At 31.9% G+C, this 25278-nt stretch overlaps 1 protein-coding gene across 2 annotated transcripts; it reads left to right on the top strand.

Moving 5' to 3' along the window:
• Positions 1-18675: 18675 nt before the first annotated feature.
• Positions 18676-20374, top strand: LOC115950987 (homeobox-leucine zipper protein HAT22). Of its 2 annotated transcripts, none has more exons than XM_031068280.1 (3): positions 18676-19409; positions 19519-19598; positions 19845-20374. In XM_031068280.1, the coding sequence occupies exons 1-3, from the start codon at positions 18948-18950 to the stop codon at positions 20122-20124; spliced, it is 822 nt and encodes a 273-aa protein (XP_030924140.1). In that variant the 5' UTR covers positions 18676-18947; the 3' UTR covers positions 20125-20374. The 2 variants fall into 2 exon arrangements, with proteins under 2 accessions (XP_030924140.1, XP_030924139.1); XM_031068279.1 differs by having other exon boundaries at positions 18692-19409; positions 19516-19598.
• Positions 20375-25278: the final 4904 nt, after the last annotated feature.

Raw genomic sequence — 25278 nt, 5'->3', positions numbered from 1 at the left:
TTTAATAACATTGGTCCTCATTCAATATCATAGATAGACTATACTTCAAGCATTAAGGAAACAATCATTTCTAAGTCAGGTGTTCGGTGCTGATTTGCCTATTGACACTCTAACAACAAATTAGAGTGTCGATTAATTGGGATTTCAAGCTTTTGTCTTGATATTTTAGCCTTTAACTTGATTATATATATATATATATATATAAACCTTTTCTTTTATCCAATCATCTTGGAGGATAAATATGAATTATATACATAACAATGAAATGGAAGAGTTTAGATCAAATTCTAAGTCTTTGAATCTCTCACTGTATAAATCAAACAAGAATTAAGCATTCAAGGGAGGAGAATCTTTAGAAAATTTGATTTTATAGAGTGACATTAGGTTGCAAGCAGAAAATTTGTAAGCAACACTACTCTACGCAAAATTCACAATCCTAGACTGGGAAAACACCATTTCTCATCTCCATAACATCCTTTTCTCATCATTCAAACGCCCACATTTATCAAGCTCAAACCTTAAACACCATGAATTGAAACACTTTGTAGTTCATCTCCAAACCCTACAACCATAAAACATTTCCATAAACGTCTCATTCAAACCATTATCATTCCCTTAAAAAAAAAAAAAAAAAAAAAAAAAAAATCTCTCATAAACATTACAAGATCACACACAACCGAAAAAACCTGAAGGCGTCAAGTCGACTATTTCACTAAAATCGATATTTGAGGCGGTAAAGGCACAACTACCTTTCTTGGAGTGGATGAAAAGCTCGTGGATTGGCTAATTAGGGAGGGAGAAGCAGCAGTATTTCCAGCAATAAATTGTTGACCATTGAAGGCAATTCACCACCAAGTCCTTTTACGTGAGATAGTGCATGCAAGTATAAGTTTCTAATCTGTTAAATTTTCTACTCTATTAAAATCCTGCACATAACATGTTTTTATTGAATTATGAGTGAATATGCTTTGAAATTGTTGATTGTAACATGCTAGAATATGATGTGATTAGAAGAAAAATGACAAACGCATGATAAGACCCAATTATAGCATCATGAAACATGCTCACTACACAACAATAACAGTCAAGATGAACATGATAATGTGATGAATATGATTTTGTTTTTGAACATTGGAATTTTCATTGATAACACGGTTCCTGTTTGTTCACGTGATGATGATATGATTGAATGTATTATATGCATAATATGATATGGCCTTTAAATCTTACAAGATTGATATTGGAGTCAGGTAAAATTAGTGTCTAACATCTTGTTTTGTAACCTTTCATTAGAACATATATTTTGGGTTCAATACTAATCAATTATCCTTGTAATTTTATGTTTCTTAGATTATAACTAAAAAGCAAAACAACGTAACATTTCTAGAAATAGGACCAAAAACCATGTAATTTTTTGTTTTAATTTATTACATGAAAGATGTAATTTCAAATTGTAAAAAGTATTCTTGAGGTTTTATTAAGTTTCACTTCCAATTAAATTAAATAGCAACTCTTTATGTAAAACCCACAATTTAGGGGGGAGGGATATTTGAGGACTCATTTATGGCTCCAATTGTAGGTTGTGATTCTCATCCACCTATGGCCAACCCTTTTTAGGATATAGTAAAAATTGGGTTGGGCATCAACACACACCCTATATACTTCTACTAATTATTGAAACATCATAAGTATAAATGTTTGTGAGGTATGAGGGGTAAGGGCTAGGGTTCAAGTCTCTAGAAGGGAGTTTTATACACATATACACTTAGATTAGGTTAGAGTAGAAATTCTATCTTGTATAAAAAGAAAAAAAGAAATAAAAAAAAGAAACATCATATTAATCTTTGGAAGGATCACAAATCTAGACTTTTAAGACGTTCCTGACAACTCATCTTTGGTGGGTTTTACCGTTTTAACCTATTGGTTTTTTTTACTTGGGATTTAAAATGAATAAGATTTTAATGAGATTGTGATTATGTTTGTACGTCTCCACTATTTTATTTAAAAATAAAAATGTGATATTATTTTATTGGATGATGTGAAATGGAAGTTCTACACAAAATAGATATTAATTTAAACTCAATGAATACATATTATTTATTTATTGAGAGAGAGAGAGAGAGAGAGAGAGGAACATTTGCAAAGCAAATGATTGAAGCTTAGTGTACCCCATATGAGAGGCAACTTGTATTAAGGATATTCATCCCACAAGATTTAGGAGAATATATAAATAAAAAAGGAGCATTTGGAACTCCATAAGGTGAGCTAGATAATATTCTCTATTCCCTCTGAATGTACACATCCACGAATTAGTATTAATCCATTTGAAATTTCGAAGGTATATAAGCATATATTGTCCGGTTCCCTCCTAATAAGCTTCGACCAGCAAAGCCAGGGCATGATTGTGGTTTGACCATATATGCCTCATATATGCTCGTAGTGATAATTAATGATCATTGATTTTTGACGAGAAGGAAATGAAATTGGTCCCTACAATCTTGATTCCGGGCTCCTTTGATTATCAAGTTGCGATAAGATATGATACGATGCTTACATGGTTACATTTGTTGGTATCTTAATATTTTATTTATACAATTAATAGTTAGAGGCAAAGATTTAAACCCTAAAACAATAGAATGTGCCAACTGAACTATAAGCATATAAGGCATCTTCATAATTTGATGGGTAAAGATGTCACAATAACTCCATTTTCATTCTTTTTCTTTTTACAAGAGAAAAAGGGGAAAGTATTTATTTTATTGCATTCATTATCCTAGGTGTATGTTTGCCTATTCCAGAAAATCCTCAGTGGTATTGCCCCACCCAGCAGTCACAAAAACAGTGTTTGGTTGCTAACCAACGTGTCTTTTCTTGCTTGTGGGTACTAGCCTAAATCCTGTTATATTAATTGATTTTTATTGGTTCCACGGTCCATCTAACATGAACACAAGGGTGATTGATGTTTATTAGGGATTAGGGATAATCATGACTACAGATTGTCAATGTCATTTTATTTTCTAACAAAATCATTATGATTTGTTTTGACTAGAAAACAATTCTCGATAATGATTTGTTTTGACTAATGATTTTCCTTGAAAATCAATTGAAAAGCCAATGGTTATGATTTTGTTCAACAATATGCCTAAAGTCTAGGTAATTTAAATTATTTAATTCAACAAGCGGTGGAGCTATCATTCTTCAAGATTTTCAAACACAATCATTCACGATATATTCATACTTAGTCGCATTAGGCAACTTTTTTTTTTTTTAGTTTTAATTTGTGGCATTTGCTTTTAATAATAACTCTTTTATTATTAAATCAAGATACTAATTAATTTTTGATGTAGACAGGGATTAAATCCTAAATCTCTTATTCAACTATCAGAGACTTTACCAGTTGAACTAACTAGAATCCATAGTCGCATTAGACAACTTGATCTAGTGACTAACTACTCTTAATTTGTTGTTGGCATGGTTAAATTGAATATATCAATATAATCTATAATAATGAGGTTATTAATTGATGGAAACTTGTCAATGCAATTTTATTTAAAGAAAAATTAACCATGATTTGTTGACTAAAAAAAAAAAAAACTTGACGGTGATTTGTTTTGACTAATGATTTTTTCTTAATAATCAATTGAAAACCCAATGGTTATGATTTTGCTCAAAAATATGCCTGAACTGTAGGTAATTTAATTCAACAAGCCGTGGAGTTATCATTGTTCAAGATTTTCAATCACAATCATTCAATATATATTCATACTTAGATGCATTAGACAATTTGGCCTAGTGACTAGCATCTATTAAATTGTTGGCAAGGTTAAATTGAATTTATTCGTATCTTCATTATTATTATTATTATTATTATTTTTTAAGGGCATAGTTTTTGTTCCAGTGCCTCTAGTGTCACAGGACATTGGACAAAAACCATACTCTTTTTTAAATCACTTTTAATTGGGAGTATTTGAAAACATGAAAAATGGACACCGACGTCTTATTTTTAGGTGATCTTAAATTATTCAATTTGTTTTCTTTTTATTCCTTCTATAAATTTGTATTTGTGAAGTAATAGTCATGATAAGGATACACGGTGCTTTGAATAATTAAATATGCTACAATTTCTGTGCTAAGTCCATGTGAAACTGTGTTTGAATAAATTTATTTTTAATGAATTATTTTGTTTAAAAATGTTACAGTACGTAGTTAATTAGGTTTGTGTTTGGCGAGTTTCTTTATGAAAAGATGTGTTAATGAGGATTTTAATTATTGTAGATTTGTTAGGTATGGTCCTGAATGAGAAGTTGCTTGAAGATCTCAAATAAATTGACCTTTTAAATTAAAAATAAACAGACCCTAAAAGTATTTCCAATTTCGCATCATACATACCGGTTAATACGTTTTCGAAGGAGATGATAATGTCAGTGACATAACAAAAATAGTAACTGGTCGGGCTTGTTAGTCTTCGAGTCACTTATATTAATTATTACTACTAGGGGAATGAGATTGACATTGGATTGATGAAGCGTGTTACACAATTTTTCTTTTTCACATTACTATCATTTTTCCAAGATAAGCAGAATGGGATATGCCGACAACTATGAAAAAAAGATATACATTTTTGAAATAAAAATCATCTCTCCTACTATTTTGAGTATTAATTCCACTTTATACTGCACCAATTAGGGCTCATTTGGTAGCAGTATTTAAGTATTGATGTTTAAAATAATGTGAAAATTGTGGTTTAAAAAGTGTTATGAAAACATGTTTTAAAGTATTTATGTTGCAAATTATGTATTTAGCGTGCGTTTGGATTGGGCGTTTTGCCCAATCTGTGCGTTCGGCTTTTTTTAGTATGTCCCATGGGTATTATTCACGTACTACCAAACTCAGCAAAATACAAATTTCTAGGTAAATTTGGGTCCCACAGTACTATTCACACTTTTAAAAATTATTTTGCTACAGTATTTTCAACAATAAGTTTTCAGTTTTCAGTAAATAAACAGTATCCAAACACACCCTTTGTACCATATTTCAAATAAAATATTTTAAAATGTGAAAAAACATAACTATATATTTGGTATGTGTATGTATATATATATATATATATATTTAAAGTCATGATTGTATAGTAAAAGAATACTATTTTATTCATAAGAAGAAAGAAAGAAAAAAAAAAAAAAAAAAAAAAAAAAAACAGAGTTTGGTCTTGTCAATCGCTTCATAATTTTCAACTTATTTATAAAAAGACCATTCAACAATGTTACTAAAAAACTAAAAACTGGTATAAATGAGTTTTCAAAATATATGTTTTAAACATCCTAATTTGAGAATTGTACAAAGTGGAGCATTAAAGCTAAAAAATAAGATAAATGATTTTTATTTACATTTTTTGCCTCCCAAATGTCCAAAGACTAAAAATTGGAAGTTGTCCGTAGATTTACTCTTTTTACTTTTGAGTAAATGAATTAGAATAAGATAATAATTGTTCAAATTGGCCTCACTTGTGAATAGTTGATGACATTAATTTGAAAGTTACCAAGTTAAAGGACTCATGTTTATCCCAAAAAAAAAAAAATAAAAAAAATAAAGGACGTACTCATGGAAGATAATAATATGTTGACATCTGCTTTCATGTTTAAATGTAAATATTTCTTTTCGCCTTTTGAAATATGTATATTAGTGCATCAATTATAAATATGGTATAAAATAATAGATATAAAATGAGTGTAAGAAAACATATTTCCTTTCTTGGACAAATCAACTTACACAATTGAGATAGGTAATTAGGAGTGCTCAAGAACCCAAAAGGCCGATTCATTCAACCAATTTGGCCTAACCCCAGGGATTTTGGACAATTTTGATCATAATTAAGATTTGGGCGACACCGGATCTCTCGTATCTTCATAAACCAAGTGTCAAGCAGGTGTGAGGTTATGAATTTCATCCAATTAATTTGACCCAATCAAGTCTTTAATACATCCTTCTCAACAAAAAATAAAGTCTTTAATACATGTGTGAGTTCTGTTGGTGATGTGATTGTGTATACTTTGTTGGAAATCTAGGTCATCCATGCACCATATTCCCCATTTGATCTTCTTTCTTTCTTTTCTTTTTTTTACTTTTTCCTTCAAATTTTCAATTCCCATTTCCCATAATCTCTCTCTCTCTCTCTCTCTCATCTTTGCCCACTCACCGTTCATCACGTTGTTGTCGTTGTCACCTGTCCATAAGAACTATGTTGAAATTAAGGTACAAAATTTCGAAGTCATGACTTTATTTTCTTTTCTTCTTTCACTTGAGTTTTGTTGGCAACCAAGTGATTTTGTATCTTTTCCTTTTGTCGAATTTCAGGTGACGTTGATTTATGAAATTGTGGCAGACATTTTGTGTAATTTCTAGAGTAGATGTAGGAATTTTCATGTGAGGTTGTTGGGGACATTTCGTGCAATTCATGTTTGTTATATTTTGTACTCTTCGTTGAGCTTTCTTTTTGTTTGGTACTCAAGAAAATGGAAGAAATTTAATATATATATATATATATATATATAATATTTTGTTATTTTGTTCTCAACTTAAAATTGTTATTCTTGATGACCCATCTAAGGTTTGACTGCTCACCCAAAAGTGGCGTGTGGATATATGGTTTCGTCTGGTTCTAAGGTTGAGAATGGATGGGAGCATTCATCATCTGAAATGATCGAGTTGATTAGCAATTTGACCTCCAACCTAGTCCAACTGACTCGTGGGCACAGCTATGTATAACATCGGAGTAATATTATGGGTCTGTTTGAGATCTTCTTCTTTTGTAGGAATTAAAAACTTTTTGCTAAAGTACGGTAAATAAATGTAAAAGTTAGTTAAAATAATACAGTAGGACCCATGAATAGTACCAAAAAGTACAGTGAGACTTATAAATAGTAACAAAAATAAGCTAAATAGTAAAATAAGTTGGCAAAATTAATCATGCCAAACAGACACTAATAAGGGTCATATTAACTGGTGCCCTTAAGGTAATTGTTAACAAATTATTTAAAAAAAAATTTGACACCACTTTTATGGGAACCTTAGGGCAATTGTTAACAAATCATTTAAAAAAAGTTTTGACACCATTTTTATGAGAAATAGAAAAAACTATCAAAATATTTATTTTTTTTCCCATAAAAACATTACTAAAATGGTTCATTGACAATGCCCTTAAGGCATTCGTTAACATTTTCCTATAATAATAATAGAGTAATGTTATAGAGACAAACTATTTTACAACATTTTTATAAACTACTGATGTGACAATATGGGCCTATCATTAACATCATATTTTTACTTGCAATAACTATTTGAAAAATATTAAAACTACATCAGCAATTTGTAAAAATATTATAAAATAATTTGTGTACGTAGCATTAATCATAATAATAATAATATGAAAAAGCTCTCATAAATAAATCTCATTTATTGTTATAGAAAGTTGCTCTCCCTTTATTTTCTCTATCATTTAAGTAAAATTTTCGAGTGTCACTGTCCAGGTCCTAGTGCTACTATTTTTTTTTTGAAATAGGTCCTAGTGCTACTATTGAGTGTCATCAATAATAATATCAATATAACAATATCCCTTTTTCTAGAGTGGCTGTGAGCCGCTTTACTAGGCAACAATAACCAATTATAGCTCGTGAGTTGGGTAAGATAATCGAAGCCGTAGTTCATACTCCATAGTCCACACTTTATTATCTCTACCTCGAGCCAGAGGTGAAAGCTATAATCTAGCCCAAACTATGGGTAATTGGGTACACATTCTTCTTCTCTATCATGATCAGCAACTCTTTAAGGAGTGTTTGGATACCGTTTATTTTGCTGAAAATAATAAAAAAATAATTTTTGAGTTATTGTTTACACCCCAAACACGGTACATCTGCTTTAATGCATTGTTCATATTTTATGAACAGTATAAGAGGCACTGATAAAAAAAAAAAAAAAAAAAAAAAAAAGAAAAGAAAAGAAGTAGACGCAAGGAGAATAATTTCTATCCAAATGCATACTTTGTCGTGGCTTCTAACTTTTGCTGGTCAAAGCCTACCATAGTAGGGTACCCGTAAGTTATCCACTGTATCTAAGTGAATGCATGTAATATCAATTTTCAGCTTTAATGAATACTTAGACCAAAATGAAAAGGTCCATACGTCCCACTATACAAATTGCTAATTATATTCTGTTTGAGTTAACACTCTACTCAATTTGAAGTTTTGAACTAACTAGATCTTCCTTTCTAATTTAGTTATGATTTGCTCTTTAATATTAGTCCTTAATTTACAAATTATAATTATAGTTAGAAGAGAACAATAATCCATGAATGGGATTAGACAACTTCTAGGTCTTAAAATCGATGATGGAGCTATGTAGTGTTGCCTTAATTGCATCTTATACGGCCGGACGTCTACTCAAAATGATGGAGGTTTTCCTCAAACAGTAGTGTCAAATACCGGACCCCACTATGCTAAAGGATACAATAATGATAACTTTCACTGAGCAGATATTCTATTTAATGGACATTCAAGCAATGATTCATCTTGGATGGTCATTATTAGGTGCAAGCCCATGATTATGTTGTCGAGTATTTGTATTTGATGCCTCTATTCATGCCAAAATTGAGAGTAATTTGATTAAATTTGATGGTCAATAAAATTTTGTCGAGAGGTGGAAATTATTGTATAATTTGACCCGTGATTCTTATCCTTATCATTTAGATTAAGGTGAAATTTCTATAAAGTAATGAAGATCAATAGAATTTAAGTTAAAACAGTGGAAACTTGTTAAATATTGTCTCAAAATTTTAATTTGGCTTGATTTAGAGTTTTTCCATGTAAATGAAAAGTCTATTCTTTGTCCACTAAGAAAAAATATTCTTTACCCACCAAAGAAAAGACATTAAATTCTCATATAAAACAATATTATAAAGAGTTTTGTAACTTTCGCCTTAGGTCCTCCTCCCACGTGGAGAGACTTTAAATTAGTTTTAAAAATTCCTAAATAAATTTTTTTATTTGTTAATTCTCATTTAAGTGAGTAAAGTGTAAACACTTTGTAATCTTTCTTTAATATAATGAATTCATCATCTACTACCCGTGAACACAAGTTTTTGTCATAATATTTTCACGATCAATCTTATCAATCTTGTGTGAGAATGCATTCTCTTTTGCTTGCAGCACATGTGCCTGGGACGTCCATGTTCCTGCGGCAACAACCCATATGTAGTATAATGAGACTCCAGCAAGCCCCATTAATTTGAACACAGGAAGGCTTTATAATTATATCGGTGCTCGGCTCCATATATATAATGTATATGCTGGGGCCCTATTGCCTTAACTTTGTGCCACAATATAGCCGGCAAAGCCTTGACTGTGCTTGCTCCTTACACCCGACCACCAAGTCAATTTTAGAAATGTTTACAAACCCCACTCCCCAAGTGAACCAAATAGTGGGACCTCTCTCTCTCTCTCGTTGTGATGGGAGGGCAGTCACCATAGTGGGGGTGATATGGGTCTGTGCCTTCACAACTTTTAAACGCAAACATGATGATTCTATATGAAAGCTTCACCCAGCAAGTCTTGTAAAAGAGAGTTCAAGTGGGGCAAGCTAAAGCTTCTGCTTTATGCAAAGTCGGTGAGTTCGCTGATTTTATCCTCTCATCAAAATCAGACCAGATTATATATAATTTATATATGTGTATAACTCTGACTAGGATCATGTTGTCCAATGCCGAATGATTCTGTCTTCTATTATTTAAATGTCTCACTCTCTTTCTTTCTCTCTCAGCAGATGAACTTTACGAATTATTCCTTCAAATATAAGAGCCACTTGTATTTCACTTTCCTAGGTAAAATTCTTAGTACACGTTTTAGAGAACTGGGGCGCATACGATGTACCTCCCAAGCACAAAGACGGAAAAACCTCTTTCCTAGGGGGGTACTTTCTACTTTTTGGAGACTTCTGAGATAAAAAGAGGATGAGTAGGATGCCTCACGGGCTTGTTATGAGCTCTCTTTCTCATTTCTTCTTTTAGGGTTAGTTTGGTTGGAAGGTGAAAAAATGGGAGAATAAAAAATATTTTAATTTTTCTTATTTTTGTTTGGTTGTAAGTGAAAAAGCGGAGGGATAAAAAAAGTAAGTTTGTGTAAATTCACTCATATATCTTTGTTAAAAAATGATACCCAATTAAAATAAAAAAAATGCAATCACCCAAATTTATCAAAAAACAAAAATCACGTCTAAAAAAAAAAGGGAGAAGAAGAGCAATGTTGGACAAAGCTTGCCCCCAAGAAAAAAAGAAGGCAATGTCGAAGAAAAAAGAAAAGAAGGAAGAAGCCAACGTCCAGGCCCCCCCCACCCCCGTGCCCCCCCAAAAAAAAGGCAATGTATTGGACTAAGCTCATGTGCAAATGTAAATGGATATTTTTGTTATATATCTATCAAACTACCCCCACTCAGTTTTCTCTCCATTTTGGAGAGAAAACTTTTTTATGGACCCGGAGAGAAAACACATGAACCCCACCATTATTTTCCTCTCTCCCTCTCCTCACCAAACACTCTCTAAAAAGTTTTCTCTCCTCATTTTTTTTTTTTATCCTCCCTAAAATCCACTCTACCAAACACACCCTTAAATAGGTAGATAGTGGACAAGTAAGACATAAAACACCATAAAGATGTTATAATTAAGTTATAACTTGAACCTTTAACCCCATTTATTTAAGGCTAAAATACAAAAACACATCTTGAAGTTTGGGTTAGTTGCCTTAGGGTTCTAATTTTTCCTTGTAACTCCATGAAATTTTCATATATGCCAAATTGATCCTTGAGACTAACTTTCATTAACTCTTATAAATAAATAAAAAATCATGTGACCATCAAGTGACTACATTAAGAAGACTCACCTTTCATCTATAAGAGTTAACAAAAGTTAGTCATATAGGTCAATTTGGCATATAAGGAAATCTCAAGGAGTTAGAAGAAAGAATTGAAACTCTAGGGGATTTTTTTTTTTTTGCATTTAGGCCTTTATTTGATTTATAAACAACTTTTTAAAATTTTACTCCTTTTTTTTTTGTTTTTTTGGCATAGTTTATTAATAAAAAAAAGATCTCCCAAACAAGCATAAGAGGGAATTTTGAAATAACTACTTCAGCTTCATGTAAAATAAAAAATACACAGAAGGATAAAATCTTTAGACTAGTTCTAGACATGATATAGGATTGAAATTCTAGTTGTAAGAGTCCTACAATAAAGAGTAGGGGAGAAGGTTTGTAAACAAGTCAAGCTGAGTGGAACGGAGTATTAAAATTTAATAATTAATTCATTTAATTTTATTTCGAACAAGTGCCAAACACAACTCATTACTAAACTAAATAATGTGTTCAAACTTAGTTCATTTTCTTATTGAAGAAGCTCGAATTTGTCCACGAGTTACTTGACTAATTTATTCTTTTTTCGTATATGATAAAGCACCACTACTAAAATTTTTACCTTTGAACAAATTGATGCTAATAATTAATAACTAAATCATAGTTGAAATTATATTATTTGAGTTAATAAGATAGTTTTTTTTTTTTTTTTTTAGTTTAAGAATTTGTAAAAATTAGATAGTTTTATTTTAGTTTAAGAATTTGTAAAAATTAGACTTACAAACCTCGTTTATTACAAATTTTATATAACTTTTACTACAAAATGGACTATTTATATTATTAAAATATTACAGATAATAATTTGATATCTTATGAACTCATTTTTCAAATTTACATATGCTAGTCTTTAGCTTATATAAATACACTTTTATATATGTATAACATAAGCATATAATATTATTTATACTCATATCAAGCCTCATACTCATGAAATTATTCACAGACATATATATTAGAATTAGACTTTTTTAAGAGTCAAACCTAAATCTATATTTGGTTGATTTACAACCCTAAAAGAAAGAGTATATGGTGCAATTGAGTTATAAATCTGTTTGTTAGAAGTATACAATTGTCCAATGTATATGGTGCCAATGGGCTGCAAACTTGTCATAAGTATGAAAATTATTGTAGGGTCCAATTTTTCTGATCTAGCCCAAGATGCGTAGGACCTTAGACCAGTGAGTCCAGTACAATAAATTTGTAGAGAGTGGGCCAAAGAGCTAGATTTTGGTGTATGGATAACAGTTATCATGGTATCTTACTCGATAGGATGAGATGGATTGAGTTCATCTGGGAGAATTGGTCCTTGGTACAATTCCAGAAGCCCTTTCTGGTCCCTTTTGTGTGTTGGGGGGATCTTCGTCCCGCCCCTGTCTGCTTCTCTTTACTCCCCTTTTATAGTCATTTTCTTCCTCCCGAATAGGGTCCCTAGGGTAGGTACTTGTCCCATCATCCCTTCCTTCCAGTTCTTGGGAGTGGTTGTAAGGAAAAGAAGTATAGCCGTGTCAGGCGCAAGGTACTGAATGTAATAATGGCAGCCTTTCCTTTAAACACTTTTGTTGTCCTTTTTTACTTTAGTACTTTTCCTGCTCCGTGAGATGATAGGAAGTGTCACCACCAGTGGCAGGTTGCCTCCTCTTTCCTCGGCTACACTGTGCCGAGGAGAGCTCTCCCCGTGGCTGAGGAAGGGCTTTTCCTCCCCACGATCGAGGAGGGATTTTTCCCTTGGGCTGGGCCTTTGGCCCAATATAGACATTGACATGGGTCTACTGGTCTTTTACCCCCCACAATTATAATTTCACACATTTTGATGTACACTTCGTACATATAATTTTTACCATTTTACATAAAATGTTTACATTTTTTTTAACAATGTCCATATTTAACAATGATGTTGAACAGTATGTGAAAGTAGTGTGAGACAATGAAAATCCATGATATCATGATTACATGTACATGGGTAGTATAGCTGCCAGTGACAGCCTATCATAGGGCTGCCCCCCTCAATATGTGAAAAAATACATATTAGTACAGGGGTAGTACAGTTGCCAGTGACAGACCTATCATGGGGCTGCCTGGGGGGGGGGGGTGTGGGGGGCATGGCCCCCCTCAATTTGTGAAAAAAAAAAAAATATATATATATATATATATTTATTAGTATATAAATTTACACAAAATTTTAGATCTTGACCCTTAATATTTATTCTTGGCCCCCCTCCCACAAAAGTTTTACAAATTGACAAATGAAAACCAAAAAAAAAATTATTTGACTGTTCCTTTTGCCTAGTTGTTCCAAGAACACCAAGATAAACCTTTAGGTAAACCAAAACACCAACAAACAATTCACAAATCTAGATAATAATGAAAACCTTTAGACAAACCCAAATTACCAACAAACAAATAACATATTTGGTCTATAACAACAACAAAATACTAATAAACAATTACAAATTACAAATCCCTAACCGAAAAAATTACAAACGCTCCAGCCTTCTTCCTTGGGTTCATTGGTGACTCCACAATTGGCTGAGGTATGGTTTCTTGATCACTGTCTTCTCTGATCTGATCTTTCCCCCTTTCTTCTCTCACTCTCTCTCTCACTCTCTCTCTCTCTCTCTGATTATTGTGTCTACTTTGATGAGTTCTCTAAACTTCTCTCTATTTTATTACTGTAGTAGTATTTTTTTTAAGTTGTCGTGGGCTTTGTGACGTTTAGATTTGTATTTATTTGAATATGTGATAAGCACTTAAAAAGGAAAATAAAATGATGCAAAAAGGTTTATTTGTGGCTGATACTAATTGATGGAAAACGATTCTCAAAAAAAAAAAAAAAAAAAATGATGAAAAACATTTATTATGTATTTATTTAGTACAAGTGTATAACTTGCCCCTTATCGTTTCTTTTTTTTTTTGAAAGAAAAGATAGACTTACCCCTTATCATTTGATTGCTTCATTGCTTAGCTGTCGTCATTATCATTAGATTTTTGGATATGCAACTTTTGAAATATCTCTCCTCTTATGCTATTAATTAGCCAGTATTTTAGCAGATATATTGATTTAGTAGTTGATATGGGTTTAAACTTTGAACTATAGTTATTAATATGTAGCATTATAAAAGGTTGGGTATAGAATAATATGAAAAGAATAAAGCCAAATTTTTATGTATTTATAATGTTAAATACATAATTATAATAATTATGATGTCACCATTTTGACTAAAAAACCAAGAACTACTCGTTTTCGATTCTTTGTCCAATCTAGTTTTTAAAACTATAATAAATTCCTATAGTTACTATGACTTTAATGATTTGTAGATTATGGGAACATATAGTTTTTTTCAACCAAAAAAAAAATTGAAAAACCCAATAATGATATTGTCACCTTGCCTTCTTTAGTATTGATATTCCAATTTCTAAAATCCTCAAACAAAAGACTTTGCCCGCCAAGTTCAAGTCCTAGTTCCGTCTTTGACAACTGCTCAATGAAGTATTTAATTTGATCAAGTTGCTTTTACTCGTGAGAGGACCAAAGCCATAGGGAAGATGAGGCATATAGCTAGGGCTAAGTTTTGGTAGCAAAACCCATTTGTATTGGATGACAAATGATAGAGTTTAAACCTTTTTGTCACAACAGTTTGCAATATTAGGTAATAGTATTAATTATTAGATACTAGGATCTAGGTTTAACCTACTTGGGCACAAAGGGAGTGGCATAACAGATGTTGAATGGCCTAAAGTTCCAATTTAATTACTATAGGCCGCAATTCCCGTGAAAGGGTTTCACATTATCTTAATAATTATTGTCAAATAGTTGTTCGAATAACCCCACTCTACTATACAAGTTATAGTTAATAATTGTCAATCAAACTTAAATGGCTGAGCTAAAAAAATAATAAAAGACAAAGGCTGTTAATTTAGTGATATAGGGTTCGCAAGTTTATAGTCGAGTTTCAAATTATCTATTAATTTAGTAATGTGAATGAAAAACATTGGAATCCCCTCCTTAAATTCAAAGTAGCCAGCAATAGAGGAGGGCTTTAAATTCCTATTTTTTCCCACAAGAAAAACTCCTAAAGTCTTCGTTATTTACTTGCGGGATGAGTTACCCAATCATATCCTCAAAACCTGAATGCACATTCACAAACCACGATACAGATCAAATCAATCGCTGAAATCAATGAACTGACTAATCAAACATATGGGAATTATAGCTTAAGTAGTAAAGTCCAATGCAGAAATTTACTTGTGACTGAAGCATGTAGTGGTGAGCCCCCAATCACAGCACGTATAATGACACAATGTCACGCTATGATAGGTCGTATGAATCACAGCACTTAGAGGAATGTGGGAATATATATATAAATATCTATCACAGTGAAGTAAACAGTATAGACATGCATAAGAGTAGTAGCAAAATAATTAGTAAAGCATTAGCTTCCTTGATTTGGACGGATAGTATAATAGACAGAGGGAGAGGAGCAAGAAAAATCAGAGACGCAAAAAAAGAAAAAAAAAAAGCAGTAGCCTATGATATACTCCTATAATTTTGTAACTAACAAACAAAAAAAGCAAGACGGTCGGCTGGCCTTAAAAGGAAGGAAGAAACATCACAAAACCTTATCCCATATTCTTCTCCTCCATCATTGCCAACTTCTACGCTCCACAATCATCAGATCCCCACGGAATCGAATGCCCATCATACCAAATCATTGGTGGGGGCCATATGTCTAACATATACAAAACTCTCTTACTCTTCCACGTGTCATCCCTTCACATGACACACATGTGCCCTATAGAGAGATAGAGAGAGAGAGAGAGAGAAGGATGGCTATAGTGATATATGATATATGACATGAGATGAGAACCACCACTAACTTAGTTGGTTTTATGTCACTCTATTGTATGGATGAGAATTGGAGTTTACTTAATTGTTTAAATGAGAAAGAAGATTGGCTTAATGAATTTTCTCGATTATACCCAATCATTCCTTAAAGTGAAAGTTGGGGATGAGAGACAAATATATTTTTTGATATTAATTTCTCAAACTGTGTCAAAGTCAATATCTATCTACTGGGGTCCAAAAATATATTATAGCAATTGCAATCTTCTTACTTTTTGGTATTCAGCCACTCGCAGACAAAAAATTTGGATAATATTTTTAAAATATTCATTGGCCGCCTCTCATGCTCAATAATAACCATATTATTATTAATTTCAACGATGGCTTTCTGTATTTTTAAATTAAAGCAGTATTCATTCCTCAACTCTCACTTAATTGAATAATGATAATAATTTTAAATGGTACTTTATAAAGTTTTTTAGGTATATAGTACCCCCTATTGATCAGACTATGTATTTATTTTAATTTTTATAATCTTACTTGAAATTGTTTAATGAATCATAAACATGCATGAAATGCAACACCATTGTTGCCATTGGGTATTTTTTTTTTCTTAAGAAAGTTTAATCATGTTATGACTCTTGGAATAGAAAAGGGCTAGATGTATATTCTTTCTAAAATTAGAATTCTTGCTATAACCATCAAAATACAATTAAAAATATTTTTCAATATTTTTATTAATTTAATAAATTATTTTCTAGAGCGAATTGTTATATGTTTAAATCTTGTCATATCTAAAGAACTTGAACAAATAGAGTACATTTTATTACATTATTATATATTTACATGAATGAAACCTGGGCTATATATAGATTGATATGTAATTTCTTATTCTTTCATTTTTTATGATTATACATAAATTGAGATTTAAAGAAGAAAAAAAAGTTGATCTTTAATCTCAAAGCTCAATCCCCCTTAACTTTCTAATATTAGTAATATGAAAAGCCGATATCTTTTCATTTCAAATGAAATAGAGATATATAGGGTTTGTTTGAAATCTGCTTATTTTGTTAAAACCGAGAATTTTTTACTGAAAGTACTGTAGATAAAGGTAAAAATTAGCTGAAATAATACCATAGGAGTATGGGACCCATAAATAATACAAAAAAGTGTAGTGGAGCTCATAAATAATTGCAAAAATAAGCTGAATAGTAAAATAAACAGATTTTTTAATTTTTGCCAAACATACATATAGTATATATTTTTTATGGTTGAGATTGAATTTTCTAAATCCAAGACTCAAACACATGGTCGATTTCAAGCAATATGATACATACCTTTCAACAAAAATCCGATATATAAAAGACCAAACGCATATGTTAATAGGATAAATTATTATTCTCATCATTAAAAACTTTATAATTTTGGCTAAAAGTGTTTTCAGCTACCTTAGAATTTTCAGGTAGGTTTGAGACTAGATATCGCTTATAAATGCTTCATGTGGAAACAAATATGCACAGTATATATATATACACACTTTTCTAATCCCTACGGTACGATTCCTTGCTAAATAATTACTTTCCTACAAATGCTAACAGTTAAACCTAATAAGCAATAGAGAGAGGTTGTGTTATTTTCTCTTCCATTATTTTAGCTTTATCATGTTTTATGGGTGACCTAACCTCTCATCAGCATCGCCGACAAAGCATTATTGGGAGTGCTAAATTGTTCATGTACAGAGCAGTAGGACCCAAACACACCACATCTACTTTCTAGTTAAGCAAAGATCCGGATTCTTGTTGATGAATCATATTCTGGCACCATTATAACTCTTTGAAACTCAAATGGTGTTATCTACCTACTTTCCTTTTTTATTCCCCTTGTGCTTTCTTTGCTTTTCACACACCACACATAGGAAGCAAAAACCACCAATATTTACAATTAGCTAGTGACAGTGCACATCTCTTTCTAATCTCAGCATTCATAATTAGCAAGAAAAAACGGCCCACCGTCCTAATTAATAAAACAATGCAATCTTGGTAAGCAAGGTGACATGGTACCCATCTCTAGCTAGCTAGTTGATGAATGAATTACGCACATGAGTGGGAGACAGTTCATGTGGTCTGTTATAAAAGGAACTCATGAATATCCAATCATGGCTTTTATATATCTTTTCTTTTTTTTTATATCTTTTTTGGCAATTTCTTAAGCAATCTTTGAATGAGTGCAAAAACATGGGCAATTATTTGTAATATTAAGAAAGAGTGAAATAAAAAAAATTAAAAAAAAAAAAGAAAAAAGAAAAGAAAGGAGAGAGAAAAAGAAAAGGATAATATCTATCAATGCTGCTTGGACATGAGTAAAACAAGGCAAAAGTGGACTAATAATTGATACATGTAAAGTGTAACTTTATACGCAAGGAAGCATAGGAAAAGAAAGTGGTAATAATAGTTGAATTTGGTATGCTAATGGGTGGCGAAAGGGGCGGGCGAATCATACTCTTGATGTGTTTCCCACTGCCATTTGAACTGTACGATTCTAGCATATGAGAGAGAAAATAAGCAATGAGAGCAATTAATTCTAGCATATTAGGACCCTACCATTTGCCATTATTTTTGTTATAATTTATTAAAGTGGTTGACTGTAAGTAACGAACAATTAATTTTACACAAACGCACTATTAATTCTATACAATTGCTCATTAATTTTACACAAACATACTATTAATTCTCTATTATTCACAGTCTATCATGTCTAAGTTGTAACAAAAGTCATGACAACATGTGATTGGACTGGACTTTCCCAGGAGAGAGAAGAATTTTCTATGTTTTTATTTTGATTGTTATTATATGTAGTGGTGGTAACAGTAGTGGGGTTCAAATGGTCAACCTATGCAGGAGAGATGGGGGGACTTTCATTATTTTCCCAGTGCCAGATTCGTTTCTCTACTCATTCTCACCTTTGATTAATAATCATAGCCACCCACCCACCCACCAAACGTCCCCACAAAAGTCTCATTCATTCTCTTCCCCTCCTTATAACCCTTTGCTCCATAACTTCCAACCATATTATCTCCTCCATTCCCATTTCACAATAACACAGATTATTGTCTTCTATTCTATCTCTCTAAAGCCCATTCATTCTTTGGCACTCAGATGGATTTTAATGATGTTTGTAATACAGGCCTTGTACTAGGGTTAGGTCTCACAGCTTCAGCTCAAGAAAGTACTTCTCCATCAAAGGCACCAAAGAATAAAGCCTGTTCCAATTTCACTCCCACAGGTTTTGAGCCATCTTTGACGTTGGGTCTTTCTGGTGAGAGTTATCACCAAGTAATCCCCAGAAAGATTATTGATGTGAACAAAGGTTATGAGGAATCCATTGATTTGTATCGTCAAGCTTCGCCGCCTCACAGCGCTGTTTCATCCTTCTCTAGTGGCAGGGTCAAGAGGGAGAGAGACCTCAGCAGTGAAGAGGTTGAGGCTGCAGACAGAGTCTCTTCAAGAATCAGTGATGAAGATGAAGATGGTCCTAATGCAAGAAAGAAGCTTAGGCTCACCAAGGAACAGTCTGCTCTTTTGGAGGAAAGCTTCAAACAACATAGCACTCTCAACCCTGTAATTATTCATCAAACCCTCTCCCTTTTTCTTCTCTATTTTGAGAGCTATTGTTTGATTCGTTCTAGGTATATATTAGGATCAATATATTTTGTTCTTGAATTAGCAGAAGCAGAAGCAAGCTTTAGCAAGGCAGTTAAATCTACGGCCTCGACAGGTTGAAGTTTGGTTCCAGAACAGGAGGGCCAGGTACTAGCTATATATCATTTTCTCTCTTTCTAAATTTCGATGGTTACAATAAAAACATAGAGAGATCTCAGTTAAAAATATTATCAGTTCAGCTACAAAACTTCTGTCAAAACCATAACCATATGATTATCTCTATCAAAAAGTACCATAACACCCATATACAAAAAACTTTTCTGTCACGAATAAACCCTACTAAAACCTATTTCTATGTTACAATAACTTAATGGGTTCTTGTTCATTTGGCAGGACCAAACTCAAGCAAACTGAGGTGGACTGTGAGTTCCTGAAGAAGTGCTGTGAAACACTGACCGATGAAAATAGAAGGCTACAAAAAGAGCTTCAAGAACTGAAAGCATTGAAACTAGCCCAACCCTTGTATATGCATATGCCAGCGGCCACTCTTACCATGTGTCCCTCATGTGAAAGAATTGGCGGTGTCGGTGAAAACGCTTCAAAGAGCCCCTTTTCAATGGCTCCTAAGCCTCACTTTTACAATCCCTTCACAAATCCTTCTGCAGCTTGTTAGTGCATGAGCTAGGATTTGGGGGAGAAATTAAACAAAACAAAGTTCCCCATAACCGGTATATTTTTGTTGGTTGAGGACTTGTAGTGAAAGGTTAATGTAATTAAATTGTAGAAAAAAAAATAGTAGTTACAAGTTACTGATCAATTACCTTCTTTTTTTTTTCTTTTTCTTTTTTTTTTTTAATTTTATATATATGCTTGTAAATCGTTAAAACATTATATCTATGAAGGTATAACTATTATTTATTGAATTATTGTTGATTTTTGTTTCAAAGTTCAGATAATTTTTCCCCCTTGAAGAATTTGATTAGTTTGGATATAGTTGGATCATAGGATGGATATTGGAATATAGTACTACATCTTGCAAGAAAACAATACCGTTGATTATATATGGGATATCCTTATTCTGCTTCCAGAACTTTGAGAATTATTAACTTGAAATCAAAGAGATGATTAACTATCAGCAAATGACTTGATTTAACAATAAAGAGAATAATTTTACATTGATCTTTGGTAAGACTATTCAAAATAAAAATATTCTGTACTATTTTTTGTATTACACTTTTTATTATGTTTTAAGTAAATAAAAAAATGAAGTTATTTTATCTATTAAATTCCTTTGGATTTTCTTGGAAAAATCTAATAAATCATTATGGTATACAAATGGGCTTGCGTGGCATTATTATTAATTAGTCATACCATTACGGAAAAAGGGCGGGGCATGCATGTCACTTGGCTGGGAAACTCTTAGCAAATTCATGCATTTTTTAAGTGCCTTAGCAACAAAGAAATAAATGGATAACGATCATAATGATCAGTTGGAAGTTATGTTTAAGTAAAATATAATGAAGGGAATAGGTGTGGGAAAGGAGGTTAGCTCACGTGTATTGTCTCTATAATTCAGTTGTTTAGCTAGAGAGAGAGAGAGAGAGAGTTTTTGGTCTAAGAAAAATGTGTGGTCATAGGCGTGTAGAGAAAGAAAGGAATGGATGATTCAGTTGCATGACTAGAAAAAACTAGAGAGAGAGAGAGAGAGAGAGAGAGAGAGGATTAAGTCATGGTCTCGTGAGATGCTCACCCTTTAAGGGGACTGGTGGGTCACACCCCACGTGATGTCCCCATGGCCTCCTTAATTTATTTATTTATTTATTTATTATTATTTTAAAAAAAATTTCTTCACACAAAATCTTATTATGGGATTTCTTGATGAAAGTCAGACCATACTATTTTTTTTGTCATGGGCCCCAAAAATCCCACCCCCATAGCTTTTGATTAAAATTCCAAATCTCCATCCTAAAAAGCCAGATATTCCATCACACAATAATGGAAGAAATGAAAATCTTAGGTTTGAGAGCTACTCAAAAAGTCAAAATCAACGGTCCAGATTATACCGGGACCAAGAAAAGTAGCCTCTTCTCTCTCTCTTCCCCTTGTATACGTTAGAGGCACGCTATCATGATTAGTGCGGACAAATACATGAATGATGATGAGATGGGAACTCCCTGTATTATTAGTCCACACATCATTCATAATGGCGTGGACCAACAATATTATGAGAGGGACTTTCCTGGAAAAGAGGCCCTTTCCTGGAAAACTCTTTACTCATCATCACTTTCATCATCATTTTTCCATCACCATCATCATGATATGAACTCTTCAACCCCCCTTTGAATTCCCAATTGGATTAATTATTTTATTTTTGAACCTTATAAAGTGCGAAAGCTATGTAATTTACTAATTTTCCTATTTCTTTTTTCCTTACCTCTTTTTAGCTAATCAAAAAAAATAATTGTTTCTTCGCTTTCTTGGGTGATGTTTATACAACATGTGTACATAGAATAAGTAGCAAAGTTGCTTTGAAATAAAATTGATGATCATATATTCGCTTTACGTGTGTGCACACGTAATGATTTTTAATAAACTAAAGGAAAAAAAGAGACACATGTCTTCTGTTGGATATTTTGTCGGCCTGTCGAGTTTCATGCAATTTGGATATGAATAATTCCAATTGATTTTGCACAAGTGACAGTTAGTTTAATATTTTGTTATGTCATTCATGGTCGAAATGAAAGGAACTGAGTTGGTTTTTGGTACCACATAATACCATTTTAATCAAAACTGTGTATGACTTTACGCGTATGATAGTCGCCTCTGCAGTTGCACTAATAATTGTCCGATACATCTATCTTACTTTTCGTGTCTTAATTTTTTTGTGTTTCACTTTCTTTTTCTTTTTCTTTTTTCTTTTTTTAAAGAAAGTTTCAATTTATGAAGTCTGTTCTTAATAATAGTTTTTTATCATCAGACTAAGACACTAATCAGTTTTTGGTGTAGACGGGAGGATTGAACCTCATATCTCTTATACAACCATAAAAAACTTTACCAGTTGAGTTAACTGGAACCCACTTTCACTTTCTTTTCCATTAATCATTTTTTTTTGAAAGCATAAATTGTAATGTATTTAGCAATTAATTTTTTCGACACATTTTTATATTGTTCATAAAAGTAGTATTAAAATTTTTCTAAAATATTTTTTTACCAAATGTCTTAAGGATACTCATTAATATAATCCTCTTATAAAATAACCATTGTTTAAAATGGAAAAAAAAAAAAAATTAAACACATCAAATTGTAATTAATGAAATATAAAATAAAACTCTATATTATTGTTTATGTAATATATTATAAGCCTATTTAAAAAACTCTATATACTACTTTCGTGTTTGTGTGTTCTAATAAGTATTATTATTATTTCCTAAAAAAAATAAAACAAAAAATGTGATAAAGAGAGATGATTAAAAAAAAGAGAAAAAAAGGAGAGAGAAATTATTTATATATTCCTAATTATAGAAGGCTTGTAGCCAGCTTGTTTGTAGGACCAATTAGAACATGCATATATGCCAATAATGGCATTATTGCGGGGAAAATTATTAAGTACTTCGAGAGTACTATAAATGCGTAGTCACTTTTCTCACATGAATAGTAGGTCCCACCATGAATTTAATTAGTGGGACCTACTATTTATACAAGAGGAAGGAGTATGCATTTATGGTATTCCGGAAGTATACAATAATTTCCTTTATTGCAGCCTTTGTTAGGCTTTTACAACGAACTGGAAATAAATAATGGCTAGTGATTTGGACTCATAAGTAGTGTGCTTTGAAGATGATTTGGTTGAAAAATGTCAAACCTATATGTGGGAATTATTTATAGTTTTATTAGATTCTCATTCTATTAAAGTTAATTCAGCTTCATTTATGGATAAAATTAAGGGCTATGATGGTTTCACATTCAGCTATATATATATTCACCAAAAGTCTTGTAACTTAATTAATAATTTTTTGTGTTTTCAACAGATATGTTAAGGATTTAAATTTCTTTTATTTCATTGTAATTATCAAATTATCAAGAAAAAAAAAATTAATGTTCAAATTTTCACATTATGTGTATATTCTTTTATATTATTTGTAAAAAAAAATTGATATTTGAAATAAAAGTGTAAATATTACGTGAAACATTTTTTTTCTTTTTTCTTTATTAGAACATTTTTTTTTTTTTTTTTAGAATCTATGTGAAACATTTTAGGTGTGAAAAGTATGAATTAATAATTAGCCAAAATTAATTAGAATAAGACTATTCCGAACGGGGAAGCCGACCTAGAGTGCTATCAAATGTCAAATAATTGAGGTTAAAGCGACCCGGTGCCCAACATAGCATGGTTCTTGTTTTTAATGATTTTTTTTTTCTCGACACAGCATGGTTCATATGTCATATAATTGTACAACATTGTATAAAGTCAAAATCGACTCAAAAAGGTCAATTTGGCTTTAATTGATGTTTGAGATTGAAAGCAAATATGTAGATGCTATGCAAAAGATGTCGCAACCATGTGATTGGTAGCCTTCTTCTAAGACATGTGGATCCAAAATTTAATGTATAGATAGATGTATTTGAAGAGCAATTCACTTTGAATCAACTATTTCTATAGAATCACATGTCGTGAGAATTAGTCTTGCCGTCTTCATTTAATTACCAATTCACCATGGAAAATGCCCCGAATTCATGATGGGCCAACAACATTCCCATCCGAAGTATATATTTTATAGTTGTGGTCTATAAATAGCTTAGGAGTTAGGACTATTTATGAATTTTTACATTCTAGCTTTTGTTGCGCTAAGGACAAGTCAAAGTAACCACTTTTGACAATGAACTTGCAAGACTTGTGGTTTCAAAAAAGTGATAGCCCACTAATTTCTAAATAAAATAGAGAATAAAAAAAAAAAAAGTGATAGTCTAATAAAATTCTTTATGGTTTCTCTAATAAGACTCATGGTTTCAAAAAAGTGATAGCCCACTAATTTCTAAATAAAATAAATAAAAAATAAAAAAGAGTGATAGCCTAATAAAATTCTTTATGGTTTCTCTAGTAAGACTTGTGGTTTCAAAAAAGTGATAGCCCACTAATTTCTAAATAAAATAAAAAAGAGTGATAACCTAATAAAATTCTTTATAGTTTCTCTGGTTTATGATTCGAATCTCACTTCTCCCTCTCCTACTATTACCAGTTTATTTATTTATTTATTTATTTTTTATAATATAATTTTTAAAAGCACAATTTGTGCTTAAATAGTATTTTGTTTTTTCTAGTAAACAACTAGTAGGTGCGAGGTAAACATAATTTTATTTTATTCGACTCTAATGCACCTTTGGTCCAAATATCTTGAAGGCATTGCACCACTAATGGTAATGGTGTAAAATGACAATCAATCTTGGAACTAATCTAAGAATATCTTTTGTAGTTGAATGAAGTTCATGGAATAATTGTATCACCATCATACATCTTTAGGAATGTATTAGGAACTCATGGATAGAATTCAGCCTTGAAAACCGACTTGCAAGGGAGAGGGTGTCCAAAAGTTTATAAAGACATGGGAAAGCTTACACCTAATCCATATGGAACATTAGAATCATAACATACTACCACGCTCTGCAGCCAACGTCCACGACATCACACTTTAGTAACACTAACCTGATGGTTGCCCTTTCTCTTTTTTGGCAACTCCATTCACCTATTAGTTATTTTAATCTAGTCTCTAGGTCGCCCCCTTCAAGATCCAATCATAAAACCGCAACTCATTTGATCCCATACTCAATG

The sequence above is a fragment of the Quercus lobata genome, chromosome 6, assembly GCF_001633185.2.
Source record: "Quercus lobata isolate SW786 chromosome 6, ValleyOak3.0 Primary Assembly, whole genome shotgun sequence".
Lineage (NCBI taxonomy): Eukaryota > Viridiplantae > Streptophyta > Magnoliopsida > Fagales > Fagaceae > Quercus > Quercus lobata.
The sequence above is the reverse complement of the archived record's forward strand: the minus strand, read 5'-3'. Positions and strand labels throughout refer to the sequence as shown.